At 43.1% G+C, this 21,364-nt stretch overlaps 1 protein-coding gene across 1 annotated transcript in view; it reads left to right on the top strand.

Moving 5' to 3' along the window:
• The window catches only part of LOC117504526 (zinc finger protein 585A-like), a 56,204-nt gene that overhangs the window by 15,562 nt on the left and 19,278 nt on the right, over positions 1–21,364 (top strand). The window contains exon 2 of the mRNA XM_034163979.1: positions 19,714–20,979. Coding sequence (XP_034019870.1) covers positions 19,714–20,979 — 1,266 coding nt within the window. The remainder of the gene's footprint in view (positions 1–19,713; positions 20,980–21,364) is intronic.

Raw genomic sequence — 21,364 nt, 5'->3', positions numbered from 1 at the left:
GGCGGTACATCGTCATCCTCTGGTAGAGGAGATAAGGGTGTTGTTGTCATCGACGATCCAGCCGGCGGTGGTTGCTGAGGCTGTTCTGGTTCTCTGTGCTGAATTATCACATCTTCTTCTGCCTTACCTACAACTTTCTTTTTCCTTACTTTCTCTAATTGTCGCTTCTCTGCTCCCTTCTGTCTGTTCTCTGCTTCCTCCTCCCAAAATGCCACTAAATCTGCCCCTACTTTCTGCATCTTTTTCTCATCACCTTTATGTTGCTGTTCTAACTCCTTCTTTAGCTTCTGTATACTGATCAGGTTCAGTCGTCCGTCAAAGTCATGTTTATTTATCCAGGTCTCCAATTTCTTTGTTGCTTTTGGATTTTTTGCTTCCATAAATTTCCAGTCGTCAGTTGATAAATTTTCCTTATTTATAGACGTCTTACCCCCCATTTTTATTATCCCTTGTTATAATTTGGACTTCAGACGGGGGCACACCTAGGGTGTTCTAAATCTGAAGTTTTCACACTTTCTTTGGACGTGACAATTAATTTGCCGTCGTGTGGTTGATTCCTTTCACCTCCCCGTAGGAAGCGGAATCACTTGCCTCTGCTTCCACACGCACGGTTGTCACTAACGTTGTCCAAAGTATTACACTTTCACACAGTTATTTACACTTACACAAAACACTATTTACACATAGAAACACTTTTAATAATCGTACGCGTATTCTTATGCCAGGGGAGCTCGCCCTCCCGTGAAATTTAACTAATGTCCTGCATTAGGGGACTCCGCCGTCCCTGCCAGATTTAACTGCTTTTTTACAGTGCACGTATTTCTACCCGGGATTTCCTTTACGTATTAAAACAGAGGAGTCCGTACCCTCCTTCCGGAATTTAACTACGGGCGTCCCTCGCAACCGTAGAGGAGTCCGCCCTCCTCGCGGAGTTTAACTGCTTTGCATTAACAGACGATTCCACGCCATCGCTTACGGAGTTTAACTGTTTTATGTGATCACTTTTATCCCCTACCGGTACGCGTATATAAACAGAGGAGTCCGCACCCTCCTTACAGAGTTTAACTGCTTTGCATTAACAGACGATTCTGTATCATCGCTTGCGGAATTTAACTGTTTATGTGATCTGATCACCACTCACTCAGTACTATTTACAAAGAAATTCTACTCACTGACTCGACCTCCTGTCTGTCTTCTTCGGGAAAATCTCGTCAACCAGACGATGCCAACGGTGGTCGACAATTGCAGACACGATCAATCGATCGGACCTTGGCCAAGGATTTACGTCTGGACTTGACGACCTCCGCTGGACACCTCCGGTATTGTTGAGATCCCGGACGAGCCCCCAGTCAATGTTGGGTATTTTCTCCTCCAAACATTCTTAAAACCTTTGATAAGACAAACAGAGTCAAGAACCACCAGTGAGACAGAAAGTCAAATTTTACGCGCGGAGTGCAGTCAGGCTGTACACCAAAGCTACACTAAAGTCTGGCCTGCGCTTCGCTCTTTTTATTAGTGAATCCCTCATCACATAAACAAAAACTTGTCCTAAGGGTGGGGGGAATGACGCAAGACAAGTTTCTTCCCGTAACATAAACACACACGTCAATAAGTGCAGCTGTAAGCAAAACAGTTTCTTTCTTTTTCTCTTATCGTCGAAGGTCAGCACATCTTGTTCGCAGTTATCAGCTGTTCTGCATCTGCCTGGAACACTAAGCATCACATCACAATCAGAATAATAATAAGTACATCCAGCTTCTCATTCCCAGTTCAGATTGACCCCAGCATGCTAAAACAAGGTTGAATAACACATACATTCTCGGGGTTAGGTGCAAACAGCACAACACCGTTCTCATCAGAAAGAAGACAAAAGGTACAAATGTTTAACAGTGATAACATATATATATATAAAATCCTTAACAAGTATTTTCGGTGTATAAAGACAGCACATCTTGGTACGACGCCCCGGTGGCGCTGATATATATTTAATACACGCAGTGACCTTTATTTTATTTGTAAATATTCACAAAAAGGAAACATAGAAATGGGAAAAAATATGAGTATGTACATATGTATGTACGGATATATTTAAATCTCTTTGGTGTTAAAGATATGTAGATGTTTTGTTCATGTGGTTTCTGACATGTCTGCAATAAGACAGGCTGAAGCTGGGAAAACTAATTCTCCTGTGAGTAGCGTTTTATTCTTTTAGTGCAACTATTAAAAGGTCCACTATTTCTGTATTATCCGTCATGACTTTGCTATCCATCCACTTTTGTTCATAGTATGGGACCACTACACGCGCGGGGCTGGGGATATTTGTGTCTTAAAAGTGTGTGTGTATTTGGGGTGTTTAGCGCAAAAGGTCGCACCTCTTTTGACAAACCGGGCCAGCGTCACAGATCCCGTTTGAAGCAATATTTTTATAAGGTCCTGCTGTGTCCCTCGGTCCGAGGTGTCAGGCTAAATCCGGAGGCTGGACCAGTTTTCCTGTCCCGCCTCCTGTTGCAGTGTTTTTCCTTCATTCCAGCCGCTGACCGCTGACAGGCGCAGACGTTCATTCTCTCGGAATGAAGTTTTCTTTTTCTTCAGAGTGCGAAAGTCTTTCACGGCAAGTGATTTAAGTAATCCTTTGATAGAAATGCTTCTGTTTTTTTTTTTTTTTTAAAAAGATCCTCGGCGGTAAAAACATTTTTTAAATGATGTTTTTTGTTAGATATAGAGGTTAATAACGCGGAGCTGGTGTGTTATAACCGACGGAGGTCTGTCGAACCGTCAACAGGGCGCCGCGGGGACGGACTCGTGTTACACGGTAAGAAGAAAAAAATCACATCATGACGTTTTTTTTAAAGTGTAGGCTAAATATTTAATAAGTCGCATCTTTTCTTTCAGTTTGTGGCGAGACGTGACCGTCGCTCCTGCAAGATGCCCGGTGGTTCGAGGATATTTTGGACTGGTATTAATTAATGTTTTTGAGAGAGAATAATTGCGATGCATAAAAAGTTTATTCTGGTTTAACGAGAAGAAGAAGACAAATTAAGCCCAGAGGGTTATTAGACGACACGGGGAGCCGGAGAGAGAGTCGCCTTCATGAGGTAAGAAAAAAAGAAAAACAATGATTTAGTAATATGACTAAAGTTTTTAAAGGTCCGTAAAGTAAGAAAAAAAACCATATTGGCTATATAATGTCAGACGTTTCCCCACTCAGCCAAAAATTTATGCAAACAGTCAGCATCAGCTCGAAAAGTATAAGTTTTTGTGGAGCTTTTCACAACCAAATAAGCGTTTAAAGCGTAAAACCCTCCGCCAGTTAGATTTCTCAATAAATGACCACCGACTGTTTCTATCAAAGATACGGCGTGTGAATTGTAAAAATTACAGCTTCTGTGTGTTTTCAGTGGAACTTCTGCAAAACAACCGCATTTAAATCTTTATCCACGTTAAAACGACTTGAGATTTATAATTATACGCTCTGAACAAATGCACAGATTCTACATGACACACTTTCCTCTTGTCACACTGACAGCAGTGTGTCGGCTCCCAGGCTGTTAATGTTTTTGACAGAATTGGTCAGAAATGTGCAATTTTCAAGTGCCTGGTGCAGCCTTTTACAAATCATAAAACAGCGGAGTAACAACAGTGAGTTTTAACATTAGAACTCTTACCCTCGTGATGTTGGTCAACTCGTGTATTTCAGATTAATTTTAATAAATGTTCACCTTTCTGTAGCAGTTGTTAGCTAAACTAGTTTGTTCATAATTACAAGCGGTTTTTAAAAACACGTACAATTTTTACTGCGGATTATTCGCTGTTTAGGGTATTTCTACATGCCTTACACTGTAAAAAATAATAAGTTGACTTTACTAAAAATGAAAATAATCAAAAAATGCAAACTTGCTCCCTTACAAAGTAATTTATGTTGTCTTGAAGCAGATTTGATTACCTTAATTATTGCGAGTGTGCAGTACTCAAATACACTTAAAATCTAGATTACAGTAACTTGTTTATTTTGCTGTACTGAAAAAATTAAATTACAGTAATGTATTTACTGTGAGCATCCAGCAAGTGACGGCTTAATTCTCAAAATAGTTTTGTTCATTCATCATATTCAGGTCAACTTAATTTTCTTGAAGCTACAGCTTGAAAACTGAGTCTGGTTAACTTAATTCGTTTGTATGTTTGCATGCATTTACAGTGTACAGAGAGAGTGCAGCTCAAACCAAAGTCAAATTCCATGTATTCTGTGGATACTTGGCCATTAAAAGCTGTTCTGATTCAGATTCTGATAAACCAGAAAATGCTGATGAACCCTGTTTTATTTGAAACTTCAAAGTTGTTGCTTCAGTTCTCCGTCATTCAGTTATCTGTGATTTTCAGGGAACACTTGACATAAAATGCTGACGGCTGATTTTCATATTAAAACAATAGATGTCTCCCTTTTGGAAAGTCTCCCAAGAAATCTGATCAGAGAATCTTGATGTCTTCAGGGTGTATTAAAAACTAACCAGGAGAAAGCTGCTTTCAAGAACGGATTCATTTATTTTTTGACCCACTTCAGATGTTTCTTGGTCAGAATGAGGTGGTAAAGCAGGAACTTGCAGCAATACAAGTGAGCAAAGAAAATGTTTAGATTTAGGACTTAACATCCAAGCTGCTGGCATGTGAACGTTACCGTGAAGTGTTGATTTAAAGATTTGAATCCCAAAATGTGTAAAATATAATAAGTTGACTTTACAAAAAAAAATATGCGAACTTGTTGCCTTAAAAAAGTGGCTTTGAGCAGACTTGAGTTTATTTTACGCAGCTGGAGACATAATAATCATCTATCAGCTAATTTACCGCGACAGCCTGATGGTTACCCTTTAATAAACATGGACGTATGCTTTTTTCTTCATGTAAGTGGACCAAATTTGTGTTTAATAACCATGAACATATGCTTTTTTCTTCAGGTAACTGGAACAAGTACCTTTTTTCTTAACGTATGCTGTGTTTAATAAACATGAACATATGCTTTTTTCTTCAGGTAACTGGAACAAGTACCTTTTTTCTTAATGTATGCTGTGTTTAATAAACATGAACGTATACTTTTTTCTTCATGTAAGTGGACCAAATACTTTTTTCTTAATGTTTTCCTTCACGTATGCTGTGTTTAATAAACATGAACAATTGCTTTTTTCTCTGTGTGTGACTAATGAATGTAATAAAACACATATTCTAAACCTTATACAGCCTGTGTTCTTTCCTATAATATTGTTGAAAAGGGTAAATTGTTTTTCAAACAAGGTTTTTGTGAAAAACACTTACTGGCACCTTTTGCTCTAAAAATACCATCTGACCTGACACCCAGCCACCATGCCGGGAGTGACGGAGAAGTTTTTTTCCGCCTTCATCACCTCGGGGCGGCATCTCCGATCAGCGGGTGTCCCGCGCACCATGATCGATCGGCTGATATCTTAAAAGACACACCATTTGGCGTGAGTGAGAAGGTTTGTTTTTTCAGCCTTCAAACAAGCGTGACGAACGCTTCTCTACTATGTTATAAAAGACCATCCGGCCTGACACACACACACGCGCACGCACGCACGCACACACAGACACAGCTAGCGTCTGCAACAGGTATTACAGCCGTGGGGTCATGTTTCCGCGAGCGGCTCTATGCGTGGGTATTTGACCGTCTTGCTGCAAAGACTTACAGCCGAGAGAGACGGCTATTTGTTTCCCTTCTTTAATTTACGAATTAAAAAACAGAAAAGGAAACGCGATAATTCAAGAATTAAGAAATATTAATGGCGTATTAAAATATTCGTGTTTAATCACTAAATTGAAGAAAACCTCCCATAATTATGCATAAGATACGGTATTTTTTATTCCTTCTTTAATTGAGGCATTAAAAACCATAAAAGGAGGCGCTTTAAGAATTAAAAATATTAAACGGGTATTAGATAATAGACACTGATTTATGTTTAATTATTTCAGAATTAGTTCATTCTTTAATACATTAAAAAGATCTAGGTATTTTTAATCATTCTTTAATTCATGAAATAAAATGACATTAAAATATTAGACCCGGGTGGGAGGGGAGGTGGGGCTTGGAGGCGGTGCTTGGGGCGGGGTTAGGGGAGGAGCCAGGGGCGGGACTAGGGGAGGAGGCGGGGGCTTAGGGGCAGGATATAGTGACGTAATCGATTCTGATTGGCTGTGACGTCATAAGGGGCGGAGCTTGGAGGCGGGGCTTGGGGAGGGGCTTAGGGGCGGGACATAGTGACGTCATCGATTCTGATTGGCTGTGACGTCATAACGGGGGCGGGGCTTAGTGACGTAGTCGACTCTGGCTGTGATGTCATAGGGGGCGGGGCTTGGAGGCGGGGCTAGGGGAGGGGCTTAAGGGCGGGACATAGTGACGTCATCGATTCTGATTGGCTGTGACGTCATAACGGGGGGCGGGGCTTAGTGGTGTAGTCGATTCTGATTGGCTGTGATGTCATAGGGGGCGGGGCTTGGAGGCGGGACTAGGGGAGGGGCTTAGGGGCGGGACATAGTGACGTCATCGATTCTGATTGGCTGACAGGGTCATCAATCACTTTTGACATAATGTTGGTTATATTACTCTGTTAACTTTATACATGTTTTGTTTTGTTTTTTTTTACTTATAACTTTTATAGCTTTCTTTTGTAACAGAAACATTGGGTTTGTATTTGTTTTATGTGTTTTCCCAAACCTCAGTGGGAGAAGAAATATTGATTTATACAGAATCGCAATAACTTTTGACATTTTGGGTTTAACATAATTTATGAGTTTTCCATCTTAGTTTATCGTCAATAAAAACTCCAAGAAACTTGGTTTTGGTTACTATTTCAATTTCAGCATCATTCTACGTATAATAAGTTTCCACCTAAGTTCCTGGACTTATTTCTGAATATAATACATTTTGTTTTACCCAAATGAAGTGATAATTTATTTGAATCAAACCAGTATTTAAATTTTTGTATATTTTTATACATTTTTTTTGCATATTTACACATTTTTGAATTTCTGCCAAAGCGTTTTGTGCATTTTGAATCAGTCTGTTTTGAAGGCACACGCTACATGTATGCTTTTACAGTACTACAAAAAAAAAAAAAACTTCCTTTGTAGTGGCACTGAAATGTAGCCAAGCAAAATGAGTCAACATCGGAGGAAAGACAGCAAAAAGGGACAACACTGGTGATTTGGATGGCAGGAACATTGACAGAAAAGCAGGCATCAGGTACCATGGGATTACTCTGCTTCTTTCTTCAGTAAGTTAGTTTAAAGGACATGTTGCACATTATTTAATGTCCCGCTTAGCAACACAACATCAAAGTAAACATGATCATAAGTCTGTTTGTGCGTATGCTGTAATAATTTGTGGTTGCTGAAGTATTTTATTTACGAATTATTAGTGACTGAGAAACTGAAGCGTTTTGAACCACTGAATCAATATGAAGCAATTGCGTTGCAATGGTTCAGTCTTTTGAAGCGTTTGATACAATGAAATATGGCGGCATCTGCTGGCCAGTCTTTAACATCGCAAGATGTCATGAAACAGTTATGGTACTGTTATGTATGTTAAATAATGAAGGTTCTGTGTACATCTTGAAATTTTTGACTAGATTTTTTTTTTAGGCATTAATAATATACTTGTGTTATAAGGTGATTGTTCCATCATAAAATGCTTTATGTAATAGAGATGTAAATTGAGAAATGCTTGTACAACTATCCATCCATCCATTTTCTTCCGCTTTATCCTGAGTCGGGTTGCGGGGGCAGCAGCTCAAGCAAAGCCGCCCAGACCTCCCGATCCACACACACCTCCCCCAGCTCCTCTGGGGGAACCCCGAGGCGTTCCCAAGCCAGCCGAGAGACATAGTCCCTCCAGCATGTCCTGGGTCTTCCCCGGGGCCTCCTCCCAGTGGAACATGCCCTGAACACCTCTCCAGCGAGGCGTCCAGGGGGCATCCGGAAAAGATGCCCGAGCCACCTCAGCTGGCTGCTTTCGACGTGGAGGAGCAGCAGCTCAACTCAGAGCTCCTCCCGACTGACCGAGCTCCTCACCCTATCTCTAAGAGAGTGCCCAGCCACCCTGCGGAGGAAACTCATCTCGGCTGCTTGTACTCGTGATCTCGTTCTCTCAGTCATGAGCTAAATCTCATGACCATAGGTGAGGGTCAGAATGTAGATCGATCGGTAAATCGAGAACTTTGCCCCCCTGCTCAGGTCTCTCTTCACCACGATGGTCCGATACAGTGACCGCATCACTGTAGACGCTGTACCAATCCGTCTGTCGTTCCCACGCTCTATCCGTCCCTCGCTCATGAACAAGACCCCGAGATACTTAAACTCCTCCACTTGAGGCAAGCACACTCCACCAACCTGAAGAGGGCAAAGCACCTTTTTCTGGTCGAGAATCATGGCCTCAGATTTGGAGGTGCTGATTTTTTATCCCGGACGCTTCACACTCAGTTGCTAACTGCCCCAGTGCACGCTGAAGGTCCTGATTTGATGAAGCCAACAGAACCACATTGTCCGCAAACAGCAGAGATGAGATTCTGTGGTTCCCAAACCAGACCCCCTCTACACCCTGGCTGCACCTAGAAATTCTGTCCATAAAAATAATGAACAGAACCGGTGACAAAGGGCAGCCCTGGCGCCGGCCAACGTGCACTGGAAACAGGTCTGACTTACTACCGGCAATGCGAACCAAGCTCCTGCTGCGGTCGTACAGGGACCACATAGCCCTTAGCAAAGGGCCCCGGACCTCGTACTCCCAGAGCACCCCCCACAGGGTGCCCTGAGGAACATGGTCAAATGCCTTCTCCAGATCCACAAAGCACATGTGGACTGGTTGGGCAAACTCCCATGAACCCTCGAGCACCCGATGGAGCGTGTAGAGCTGGTCCAGTGTGCCGCAACCAGGATGAAAACCACACTGCTCCTCCTGAATCCGAGGTTTGACTATCGGTTGAATTCTCCTCTCCAGTACTCTGGAATAGACCTTACCAGGGAGGCTGAGGAGTGTGATCCCCCTATAGTTGGAACACACCCTCCAGTCCCCCTTCTTAAACAGAGGGACCACCACCCCAGTCTGCCAATCCAGAGGCACTGTCCCCAACTGCCATGCGATGTTGTAGAGGCGTGTCAACCAAGACAGTCCCACAACATCCAGAGACTTAAGGTACTCAGGACGGATTTCATCCACCCCAGGAGCCTTGCCACTGAGGAGCTTTCTGATGTGACGATGGGACTGAAGAGATCCTCGAAGTATTCCTTCCACCGCCCGACAACATCCCCAGTCAGGGCCAGCAGCTCCCCATCCACACCGTAGACAGTGCGGGTGGAGAGCTGCTTCTACCTCCTGAGGCGTCGTACGGTTTGCCAGAATTTCTTCGAGGCCGACCGATAGTCCTTCTCCATGGCCTCCCCGAACTCCTCCCAGACCCGAGTTTTTGCCTCTGCGACCGCATGGGCTACAGCACACTTGGCCTGCCTGCCGGTACCTGTCAGCTGCCTCCAGGGTCCCACTTACCAACAAAGACAAGTAGGACTCCTTCTTCAGCTTGACGGCATCCCTTACTTCCGGCGTCCACCACCGGGTTCGGGTGGTGTCCGGTGCTTGTACAACTATACTTATGAAAATGGTTGTACAAAATGATAGGGATTTGTGTGCGTCAAGGGTTTTTATTAAACCACAAGATTGCTTCAGTGGTATTAGGTTTGATCTATCCCTTTTCTTTACTACCTCTCCAGTTTTGGAGATGATGTTCTCACACAGCACAGAAGTTGCTGACAGATGAAGATAGATTTTGTCCAGCTTGTAAAGAGTTGGATAAACAGCTGCCTCCTTCCTCCCTATCTCTCTTTGCTAATTCATTACAGAAAATGGTTCTGGGGAGCATTAACTTGCTAAGAAGCCTTCAGAGATTTTTTGAGTGTAATTTACATAATGAGACATACCCACTTTATGCAATCATTGCCAAATTGTAGAGTTCAACTCAGTCATGATCCCCGATCATACCAGGTGGATTTCGTGCAATTGTATACACATTTTTTTCAGATTATTCTTCTTGCACTTGTGGCACCCCCTAGTGACATATGCTTACCGAATTTGGTACAAAGGCTTTGCTCATTCTTCTGTATCCTTGTGGTAAGTTTCATGTTTATAGGAGGTACTGTTGTAAAGATATGCAACACTTTATATTTTGACTGCTCCCTGTGGTCTGTTCTCCTTTATAAAGCTGGCATCTTTTGAGGTATCATGTTCCTTTTAACAACTTCAGCTGTAAATGGAATGTATTAGAAAACAAACCATTGGTGATTCAGTGGTAGAATTCTCGCCTGCCACGTGGGGAGGCCCAGGTTTGATTCCCAGCCAACGAGACTTTAACTCAGCCACATGGGGTGTCCAGCCACTACATTCTAAGTGCCAGTCCCGGATAAATGAAGAGGGTTGCATCAAGAAGGGCATCCATCGTAGAAAAGCGGCAAAATTGATGATGCAGATAACAAATCCAATTTCCATACGGGATCTGTCGACAACCGCCAGTGGTGCTGTTACCGGCGGCAGTGCCAGTGGAAATTGGGCTAATGCTTGGCATAGAAGAAGAAGAAGACGACGAGGAGGAGGAAAACATGTCCAGAGACAGTAGGAAAAGAGGAAAACTAGAAGGGTGGAGGTGAGAGTTGGGACTTTGAATGTTGACAGTATGACTGGTAAAGTGAGAGAGCTGGCTGATATGATGGAGAGGATAGAGAAAGCTAGACATATTGTGTGTGCAAGAGACCAAGTGGAAGGGAAGTAAAAGCAGGAGCATTAGGTGGTGCGTTGAAGTTGTTGTATCATGGTGAGGATAGGAAGAGAAATGGTGTTGGGTCATTTTAAAGGAAGAGTATGTTAAGAATGTATTGGCGGTTAAGCGAGTGTCTGACAGGGTGATGAGTGTGAAGTTGGAAATTGAAGGGGTGATGATGAATATCATCAGTGCATATGCCCCACAGGTAGGTTGCAAGATGAAGGAGAAAGAAGATTTCAGGAGTGAGTTAGATGAGGTGGTGGAGAGTGTGTCCAAGCATAAGAGTGGCGATAGGAGTGGACTTCAATGGGCATGTTGGTGAAGGGAACAGGGACGATGAGGAAGTCATGGGTAGATATGGTATCAAGGACAGAAATGTGGAAGGACAGATAGATGGTAGTTGATTTTTGAAAATGGATCAAAATGGCTGTGGTGAATACCTACTTTAGGAAAATGGAGGAGCACAGGGTGACATAAGAATGGAAGGTGCACTCAGGTGGACTACATTTTTGTAGGAGATGCAAGCTAAAAGAAATCAGAGACTATAAAGTGGTGGCAGGAGAGAGTGTAGCTAGACAGCATTAGGATAGTGGTTTGTAGGATGATTTTAGAAGAGAAGAAGAAGAGAGTGAGAACTCAACAAAGGATCAGATGGTGGAACGTGAAGGAAGAAGACTTTCAGTGAGCAGGTGAGAGAGGCATTGGATGAAGGGGAAACAATTTTAGACAACTGGAAAAGTACTTCAAATGTGGTGAGGTAGACAACTAGGAAGGTGCTGTTTGTGACATCTGGACAGCAGAAGCAAGACGAGGAGACTTGGTGGTGGAACAAAGATGTCCAGGAAAGCATAAGGAAGCAGAAAGAGGTTGGCAAAAACAGAATTGGGATAGTCGGGGAGATGAAAAAAGTAGACAGGAGTACAAGGAGATGTGGCACAAGGTGAAAGAGAAGTGGCAGAAGCTAAGGAAAAGGCATTTAGCGAACTATACAAGAAGTTGAATAGTAAGGAAAGAGAAGAGGACTTGTACCGATTGGCCAGACAAAGGGACAGAGCAGGAAAGGGTGTGCAGCAGGTTAGGGTGGTAAAAGAAGCACATGGTAATGTACTGACAAGTGAGTACGAGGTCTGTTAGAAAAGTATCGGACCTTTTTTATTTTTTTGCAAAAACCTGATGGATTTGAATCACGTGTGTTTGCATGAGCAAACCTTGAACCTTCGTGCGCATACGTGAACTTTTTCACTCCTGTCGATTGCATCATTTCCTGGTACGCAGCTTTTGTGTGGGACGTGTGCAGCGCACTCAGCGGATTTTCATTTCAAGGAAAAAGACGGAACGACTGGAGCAGCGCCGCATCAAATTTTGCCAGAAATTGGGCGACAGCCAGGTGGAAACCATTCAGATGATTCAGACGGCTTTCGGTGGCTTTTCAGTCATGTGACTATCCGAGAAATTGTGGAAGAGGTTTGCATGTCACAACATGTCCTGTGAGACTTCAACACAAAGGCGTTTTTGCTCCGCCGTCGGCAGCTTCGTGCTGAAGCCATTGGCATGATTTTCACCGCCACTCTTTTCATGGCCAAATCTTCTGTCACAGTGCAATGTGCCGAAAAAGTGCTGATGTCCACCTCTTCCGCAATTTCTCGGATAGTCACACGACGGTCCCGCATCACCACAGTGTTCACTTTGGAATGATCTGGTCATTTCAGCGTGTTGAGGGCCGACCGGAGCGTGGCTCGCTCTCCACCGTGTCCGGGCATTTTTAAACTGGTTGTACCGCTCCTTAATCTGTGTGATGCCCATAGGATCGTAACCAAAGCCGTCTGAATCATCCAAATGGTTTCCACCTGGCTGTCGCCCAGTTTCTGGCAAAAATTTGATGCAGCGCTGCTCCAGTCGTTCCGTCTTTTTCCTTGGAAAGAAAAAACGCCGAGCGCATGACACACACCTCACACAAAGGCTGCTTACCAGAAAATGATGCAATCGATAGGCGTGAAAAAGTTCACGCATGCGCACGAAGGTTCAAGATTTGCTCATGCGATTCAAATCCATCAGTTTTTTGAAAAAAATAAAAAGGTCCGATACTTTTCTAACAGGCCTCGTATAGTGTGTTGAGAAGGTAGAGAGAATATTTTAAGGAGCTGATGAATGAAGAAAGTGAGAAAGAAAAGGCTGGTTGATGTGGAGAGAGTAAATCAGGAAGTGCAAGAGATTAGTAAGGACGAAGTGAGGGCTGCTATGAAGAGTGGAAAGGCAGTTGGTCCAGGTGATGTTCCAGTGGAGGCATGGAAATGTCTAGAAGAGATGGCAGTGGAGTTTCTAACCAGATTATTTAATAAAATCTTGGAAAATGAAAAGATTCCTGAGGAGTGGTTCCTATTTTTAAGAACATGGGTTATGTGTAGAGCTGCAGTCACTACAGAGGCATAAAGTTGATCAGCCACAGCAAGAAGTTATGGGAAAGATTAGTAGAAGCTAAGCTTAGAAAACAGGTGTTCGCCTTTTTTCTAAACCTAGCTTCTTCTGTGAGCAGCAATATGTTTTCATGCTGAGAATGAGCACAGTTGTTTACTCTGAGAGTGCTGATGGAGAAGTATAGAGAAGCCCCAGAAGGAGTTACATTGTGTGTGTCAGGGTCACACACAGTGTAACACAGTACAGAAATATAAGCATGATAATGAAACACTGAACAAGTGATAATATATAATGCTGAACAAGTGATAATATATGATGCTGAACAAGTGATAATATATGATGCTGAACAAATTATGATAACTGTAAAATAATTTCCGTGGAATTAAGAGCATAATTTCTCTGACAGTGTGTTTGTGGATTTAGAGAAATTTTATCACATGGTGTCAAGAGAAGAGTTGTGGTATTGCATGAGCAAGTCTGGAGTGGCAGAGAAGTATGTTAGGGTAGTGCAGGACATGTACAAGAATAGTGTGACAGCGGTGAGATGCACAGTAGGAATGACAAACTCATTCAAGGTGGAGGTGGGATTACACCAAGGATCAGCTCTGAGTCCTTTCTTGTTTGCAATGGTGATGGACAGGTTGACTGATGAGATCAGACAGGAGTCCCCATGGACTATGATGTTTGCAGATGACCATGTGATCTGTAGTGAGAGTAGAGAACAGGTTGAGTCTAGCCTGGAAAGGTGGAGATATGCTCTGGAGAGAAGGGGAATGAAGGTCAGTCGGAGCAAGACTGAGTACACATGTGTGAATGAGGGAGTCCAGTGGAATAGTGCAGTTACAAGGAGTATAAGTGGTGAAAGTAGATGAGGTTAAATACTTGGAGTCAGTTGTCCAAAGTAATGAAGAGTGTGGTAGAGAGGTGAAGAAGAGAGTGCAGGCAGGGTGGAGTGAGTGGAGAAAGGTGGCAGAAGTGATTTGTGATGGAAGAATATCTGGAAGAGTGTACAAGGGGAAGGCGCACCACACTGTAGTGAGACCAGCTATGTTATACAACTTAGAGATGGTGGCACTAACAAAAGACAGGAGGCAGAGCTGAAGATGTTGCGATTCTCTTTGGGAGTGATGAGAATGGACAGGATTAGGAATGAACATATAAGAGGGACAGCTCAGGTGGGACGGTTTGGAGACAAAGTCAGAGAGGCGAGATTGAGATGGTTTGGACATGTGCAGAGGAGGGACCCAGAGTATATCGGGAGGAAGATGCTGAGGATGGAGCCACCAGGCAGGAGGAGAAGAGGGAGGACAAAGAGGAGGTTTGAGTGTGAGTGTCTGGGTTTCTGAAGGTCCTGGATCAAGACTAATTCCCAGTTTTGAATGAATTAATTTTTATTCGGTGCGCGCACACACATACTTAACAAAAGAATCTCTCATAATACAAAACAAAAATAAAGGAAAACTAAAGAAGTTTCAATAACTTCTGGGACTTGGCCATCAGAAGTGTGTCTGTTTGTGGCACAAATGTAAAATTTGGAGAGACACTAATCTCTGTAGTGACATTCATGCCTCTGAGTCCTTGGCATTGCTTTGAGACATACCTGGGAAGAGCTTAGCCTATGGAGTCATGAGGTTGCTGGAGTGTGTGGACATGCCTATACCTTTGCAGGAGAACTAAAGGCTTGGATCTTCTTTCTCCATCGCCAAACACCTCTGTCCAGCAGTCTCATGACTTTGCTGCCTCTTGATAGGTGTCTTTCAAGCTCAAAGGCAGGGGACCCAGAGCCATGAATGCAGCTGCTGAGATAAGTGGATGTCTGTAAACGATCAGCACTTTGGCTCCAGTCCAAGAAGTCATTCAATGTCTTAGTCTTGATCCAGGATAATTGTGAACCCAGACACTCTGACTCCTTGCTCAGCCTCTTATATGCTACAGTCAGGGTCTTCACTGATTCCTCAAAAATTGCACCATCATCCACAACCTCTGCAACAAAGGAACCTCAGCCACTGGTTTCTACAACTCTACCCAACACCCAGTCCATGCAAGCACTGAACACTGTAAAAATCCAGAACACATCCCTGACGGAATGCCAGTTCTCACTGGGAAAAATTCAGTTTCCTCAGGGTCTCCCTAATACCTCTATTCCACAGAGTGCTGTTCCTTCTCATTTCATCCAGAATAGCAAATCGGGGTGCGTTTTGAAGCATCACAGTAACTTCTTGATCCATCTTTTGTCAGTTTTGAACAAACCTTGCATACATAGTAGTTACGGCCAACATCAGCAACAGTTTTGAAATCGGTGAAATTTTTGAGCCGTTGCAAAATTTCATCCCGATTTGCCAAATCTCTGTCATTACATGGTCACTTCTGGGTGTTTGTAGTCTTAACAGCTTTAATTATGTTCAAACATTTTTAAACGGGGGAGTCCTAGTGAGTCCAGCTTGAAACTTGTTTGATTGACCCCCTATGAGCAAGTGCTTGCTCATAGGGGGTCGTTTTGACCGTTGGGGTTTTTACGTAATTATTGTATGGCCTTGCCTTACAATATAAAGCGCCTTGGGGCAACTGTTTGTTGTGATTTGGCGCTATATAAATAAAATTGATTGATTGATTGATTGTACTCCATTGGGGTAAACATTTGACGCAAAAGCAGCGTTTGTTGTGGTTCTGGCTGAGAATGTAGCCAGGTGCAGCTTTGCTTTCCTTTTTAAGTGGGCTGGCAAGTATGCCAGCCAGTTGCCAGGTCTACACTTTATAGGACAGCCTGATAGGAGACGTACTAGAGTAAGCCGTTTCATTGTGTTTTTGCACTTTTTCTGGATCATCTGGGATCGTATCAGAACTGTGCCCATCCATCATGTGGATTTACAAATTTAGTGTGTTCCCTCTCTTTTCCTGGGTAGTTTTTTTTTTTTTTTTTTTTTTCTTTTCTTTTCCCATGTCGTTAAATTTCAGAGCTTTCCCGGACCATAAACACTGGCGGTCGGCAAAATTGCCACTCAGTAGGGGAGCAGCGTGTGCACATAAATGCAGCCTGTAAGAAACATGGCTGTGGAGTGCAGTTTTTCTGCAAAAGCTGCATTGATAAATCTGCTGTGCACCCTGTTGATGAATATAGGAAATTGCTGATTGAATCCTTTGAGAATCAGCCTGATAGGTATTTTTTGACTAGTTAAACTGGATTCACTTAAAGTGCCCATCTGTGAGGTGGAGAGCAGCGAATGGATCACACACAGTTTCAATTTATTTTCATTTATATAGCGCCAAATCACAACAGAGTTGCCTCAAAGCGCTTCACACAGGTAAGGTCTAACCTTACCAACCCCCAGAGCAACAGTGGTAAGGAAAAACTCCCTCTGAGGAAGAAACCTCAAGCAGACCAGACTCAAAGGGGTGACCCTCTGCTCGGGTCATGCTACAAACACACAGCACCATGTATTTTTAAAAAATACACTAACAAATTGCTTCGCTTTAAATACACAGTAAGTCTCTTTAGCGTCTGTCTCACTGTTGGATAGCGTGGAGTAGATAAGAGCAGCCAGCTCTTTCTCTTAAAAGTGTTGGGAAAGTGTAGGAACACGGACCCACAACAGGGGGCGCAAATGAACGGACAATGGAGTAAGTCAAAATTACAACGCTTTACTGTTGTGAATGTGCACAACGAATACAACCAATTACAGAAATGGACAAAAGTCAATACACAAAGGTGTTGTGTGGGCAGGCTCGAAGATAGGAGACGCCTCTCCAAGGTAAGACCGGAACCACACGGCTTCCTCCGCCACAGGACCCCGGGAATACTGGAGCCGCCAAGTCCCGAACTCCCAGGTGGCCACTGCCTCCGCGTGTCGGACCTGGTACTGCTGGCGAGGGAAAAAGAACAGTTAGATGGGGGCGCGTTTGCACCCAGAACTCCGAACGGCAGGAAAGGTACCTCCACCTGTCGTTGGAACAGTAAACCAATAACTAGCTCAGTCAAAACTGTGTACTCAGTAGGCTTTGATATGTTACCTCTCTGGTAGAAACAATATCTCGGCAATGAGGTGGAGATGCCGTCCTGCTGATATACCCCACTGATGATTGCCGTCAGCTGTCTCAGGTGATGGGTGACAGCTGTCACCGAGGCTGCTCCCGTGAGGCGGCGGCGCCCTCTGGTGCCTGGAGCCCGCACTCCAGGCAGGGCGCCCTCTGGTGATGGTGGGCCAGCAGTACCTCCTCTTCAGCGGCCCACACAACAAAAAGGCTTTATTTTACTTGGTGTGCTGTTGTGTGTGTGGTGCTACAACCCCCGGCAAAAAATTATGGAATCACCGGCCTCGGAGGATGTTCATTCAGTTGTTTAATTTTGTAGAAAAAAAGCAGATCACAGACATGACACAAAACTAAAGTCATTTCAAATGGCAACTTCCTGGCTTTAAGAAACACTATAAGAAATCAAGAAAAAAAGATTGTGGCAGTCAGTAACGGTTACTTTTTTAGACCAAGCAGAGGAAAAAAATATGGAATCACTCAATTCTGAGGACAAAATTATGGAATCACCCTGTAAATTTTCATCCCCAAAACTAACACCTGCATCATATCAGATCTGCTCGTTAGTCTGCATCTAAAAAGGAGTGAACACACCTTGGAGAGCTGTTGCACCAAGTGGACTGACATGAATCATGGCTCCAACACGAGAGACGTCAATTGAAACAAAGGAGAGGATTATCAAACTCTTAAAAGAGAGTAAATCATCACGCAATGTTGCAAAAGATGTTGGTTGTTCACAGTCAGCTGTGTCTAAACTCTGGACCAAATACAAACAACATGGGAAGGTTGTTAAAGGCAAACATACTGGTAGACCAAGGAAGACATCAAAGCGTCAAGACAGAAAACTTAAAGCAATATGTCTCAAAAATCGAAAAATGTACAACAAAACAAATGAGGAACGAATGGGAGGAAACTGGAGTCAACGTCTGTGACCGAACTGTAAGAAACCGCCTAAACGAAATGGGATTTACATACAGAAAAGCTAAACGAAAGGCATCATTAACACCTAAACAGAAAAAAACAAGGTTACAATGGGCTAAGGAAAAGCAATTGTGGACTGTGGATGACTGGATGAAAGTCATATTCAGTGATGAATCTCGAATCTGCATTGGGCAAGGTGATGATGCTGGAACTTTTGTTGGTGCCTTTCCAATGAGATTTCTAAAGATGACTGCCTGAAAAGAACATGTAAATTTCCACAGTCATTGATGATATGGGGCTGCATGTCAGGTAAAGGCACTGGGGAGATGGCTGTCATTACATCATCAATAAATGCACAAGTTTATGTTGATATTTTGGACAATTGAAAGGATGATTGGGGATGATGAAATCATTTTTCAAGATGATAATGCATCTTGCCATAGAGCAAAAACTGCAAAAACATTCCTTGCAAAAGACACATAGGGTCAATGTCAATGAGCAGATCTGATTTGATGCAGGTGTTAATTTGGGGGATGAAAATTTACAGGGTGATTCCATAATTTTGTCCTCAGAATTGAGTGATTCCATATTTTTTTTCCTCTGCTTGGTCTAAAAAAGTAACCCTTACTGACTGCCACAATCTTTTTTTCTTGATTTCTTATAGTGTTTCTTAAAGCCAGAAAGTTGCCATTTGAAATTACTTTAGTTTTGTGTCATGTCTGTGATCTGCTTTTTTTTCTACAAAATTAAACAACTGAATGAACATCCTCTGAGGCCGGTGATTCCATAATTTTTGCCAGGGGTTGTATATTGATTAACAACCTTCAACCAGTTATGTGCTTGCTCTATGTTATCTCCATTTTTTTTGGTGGCTGTGCGACAGCACCACATGCAGGCCTGGCGTATATATGACAGCGTAAAGCTGAAGTTGCAGGAAATGTCTTCCACTGGTATTAGAAAAAAGCAAAATGCTAGGACTTCTCCACGCTAGCGGCACCATGCTCTAAATTTCTGGGGAGAGCCCTGGTTTCTGCCTCTCCTCCATACAGCACATGTAGTACCTGTGTATAGGCTGGCTTTGATCTGCAGCAACTTCTTGCGGATCCCACAAATTCTCAGGATGTCCCAGCCCATTCAACTGATTGAAATTCCTTGCGAAAATTAATATCAGCTGCAAGGAACACGTGCCAGTATTCACGCTTGTGTTATTGTGAGTACTCTGATCTAGGATGTGGACAATGGTTGTCTTGTACAGTATGAAGCCAGTTTGTTCCAGTGGCATATAACTGGTACAGAGCAATCCCCTTAAGAATATTCCTTGCAAGCGCTTTTCCCAGAGAGAGAGTCATCTCTCTATAGTTAAACATTTGTAAAAATGCACTGCCTGAGTTTAGCTCAAGGGTTTATTCTGACTGTTAGTAATACTCCTGATCAATTCCATCAATACAATTACATATTGTAATCAGGTCACACGAATCACTGGGCTGCTGTGTCTTCATTGTAATTAATTTAATTTTTTATTCATTTCATGACTTCCTTACAGACATGCAGCAGCTGTCAGTGGCAAAAGAAGACATTCTCCCTGAGAAACAGGAGTTTAATCAGAGACTCAGCGAGGAGGACTCAAAGCCTCCAACCATTAAAGAAGAACAGGAGCAGCTTCCCCAACTGGAAGAAGCCGATATCACCAACTTCCCTTTGACACTTGTGATTGTGAAGGGTGAAAATGATGACGATGAGAAACCACAGTCATCGCCGCTTTATCAAAGAGAAATTGATGAGAGTACAGAGGCAGAGCCTGTAGCCAACAGCTCAGCTGCACATGTCACACTAAAACTGGAACCTGACGGAGACAACTGTAAAGGTCTGGTAGCAGCCAAGAGCTCCTGTCTACATAGTCAGTTACAACCAGGTGATAAGAGTTCAGGCTGTTCCGAAAATGAGACTGATGACAGCTATGAATGGAAGGAGACTAAGGAAACTCATTCAGGATTAAACTCAGTGAAAAACTGTGATATCCACGTAGGTGATAGCAGATGTAAAATTGCCAAGAAACAGTTGAACTGCTCTGAATATACGATAACATTTGGTAACACGAACGCTACGAAACAGCACAAGAGAATTCAAGTAAGCAAGAAACCATTCAGTTGCCCAGAGTGTGGTAAAAGACTTGGTCAAAAGGGCCATCTGAACAGGCATATGCGACTTCACACAGCAGAGAAACGTTTTGGTTGTACCGAGTGTGGTGAAATATTTCGACGAATGTGTCATCTGAAAAAACACATGCATATTCATACTGGGGAGAAAACATTTGACTGTTCTGAGTGTGGAAAAATATTTGGGAAAAAATGGAATCTTATTATACACAAGAGAAGTCATACCGGGGACAAACCATTTAGCTGTTCTGAGTGTAATAAAAAATTTGGACGAAAGAGCAGTTTGAAAAAACACATGAGAATTCATACGGGAGAGAGACCATTTGCTTGTCCAGACTGCGGTAAAAGATTTGCACGAGGAGGTAGTCTGAAAATACACACGAGAATTCATACAGGAGAAAAACCATTTGGGTGTCCAGAGTGTAACAAAAGATTTGGACTTAAGGGCCGTCTAAACATACACATGAGAATTCATACGGGAGAGAAACCATTTAGCTGCTCTGAATGTGGTGAAAGATTTGGACGAAAGGGCACTCTGAACAGACATATGAGAATTCATACAGGAGAGAAACCATTTACCTGCTCCAAGTGTGGCCGCAGATTTAGAGAAAAGGGCAATTTGAACAAACACATGAGAATTCATTCAGGATTGTCATGACCTACATTGAGGTTGCCAAATAAGCTTGAGTCCTGCTGGCAAAAAGTGATCTGACTTGATATATACAACTGTAGGTCCTTCTTCAATTTTTCAACCATCAATTTACCAAACGTGCTTATCCCATTTTATTGTAACGAGGGCTGATGCCTGTCCTAATGGCGATTCAGTGAGAGGCAGGGTACACCCAGGTCAGGTTGCTAGTCTGTCACAGTGTCACACTCTGTTACACCTACAGTTAATTTTGAGTCATAAGTTCAAGGAGGAAGCCAGAGCACCCAGAAGGAACTCACACAACACTGGGCGAACATGTAAATGCCACTCACCCAGGTTCATTGTGAGCCTGGGACCTTCTCACTGAAGCAACAGTACTAACCACTAAG

Source organism: Thalassophryne amazonica, chromosome 2 (assembly GCF_902500255.1).
Source record: "Thalassophryne amazonica chromosome 2, fThaAma1.1, whole genome shotgun sequence".
NCBI lineage: Eukaryota > Metazoa > Chordata > Actinopteri > Batrachoidiformes > Batrachoididae > Thalassophryne > Thalassophryne amazonica.
The sequence above is the reverse complement of the archived record's forward strand: the minus strand, read 5'-3'. Positions and strand labels throughout refer to the sequence as shown.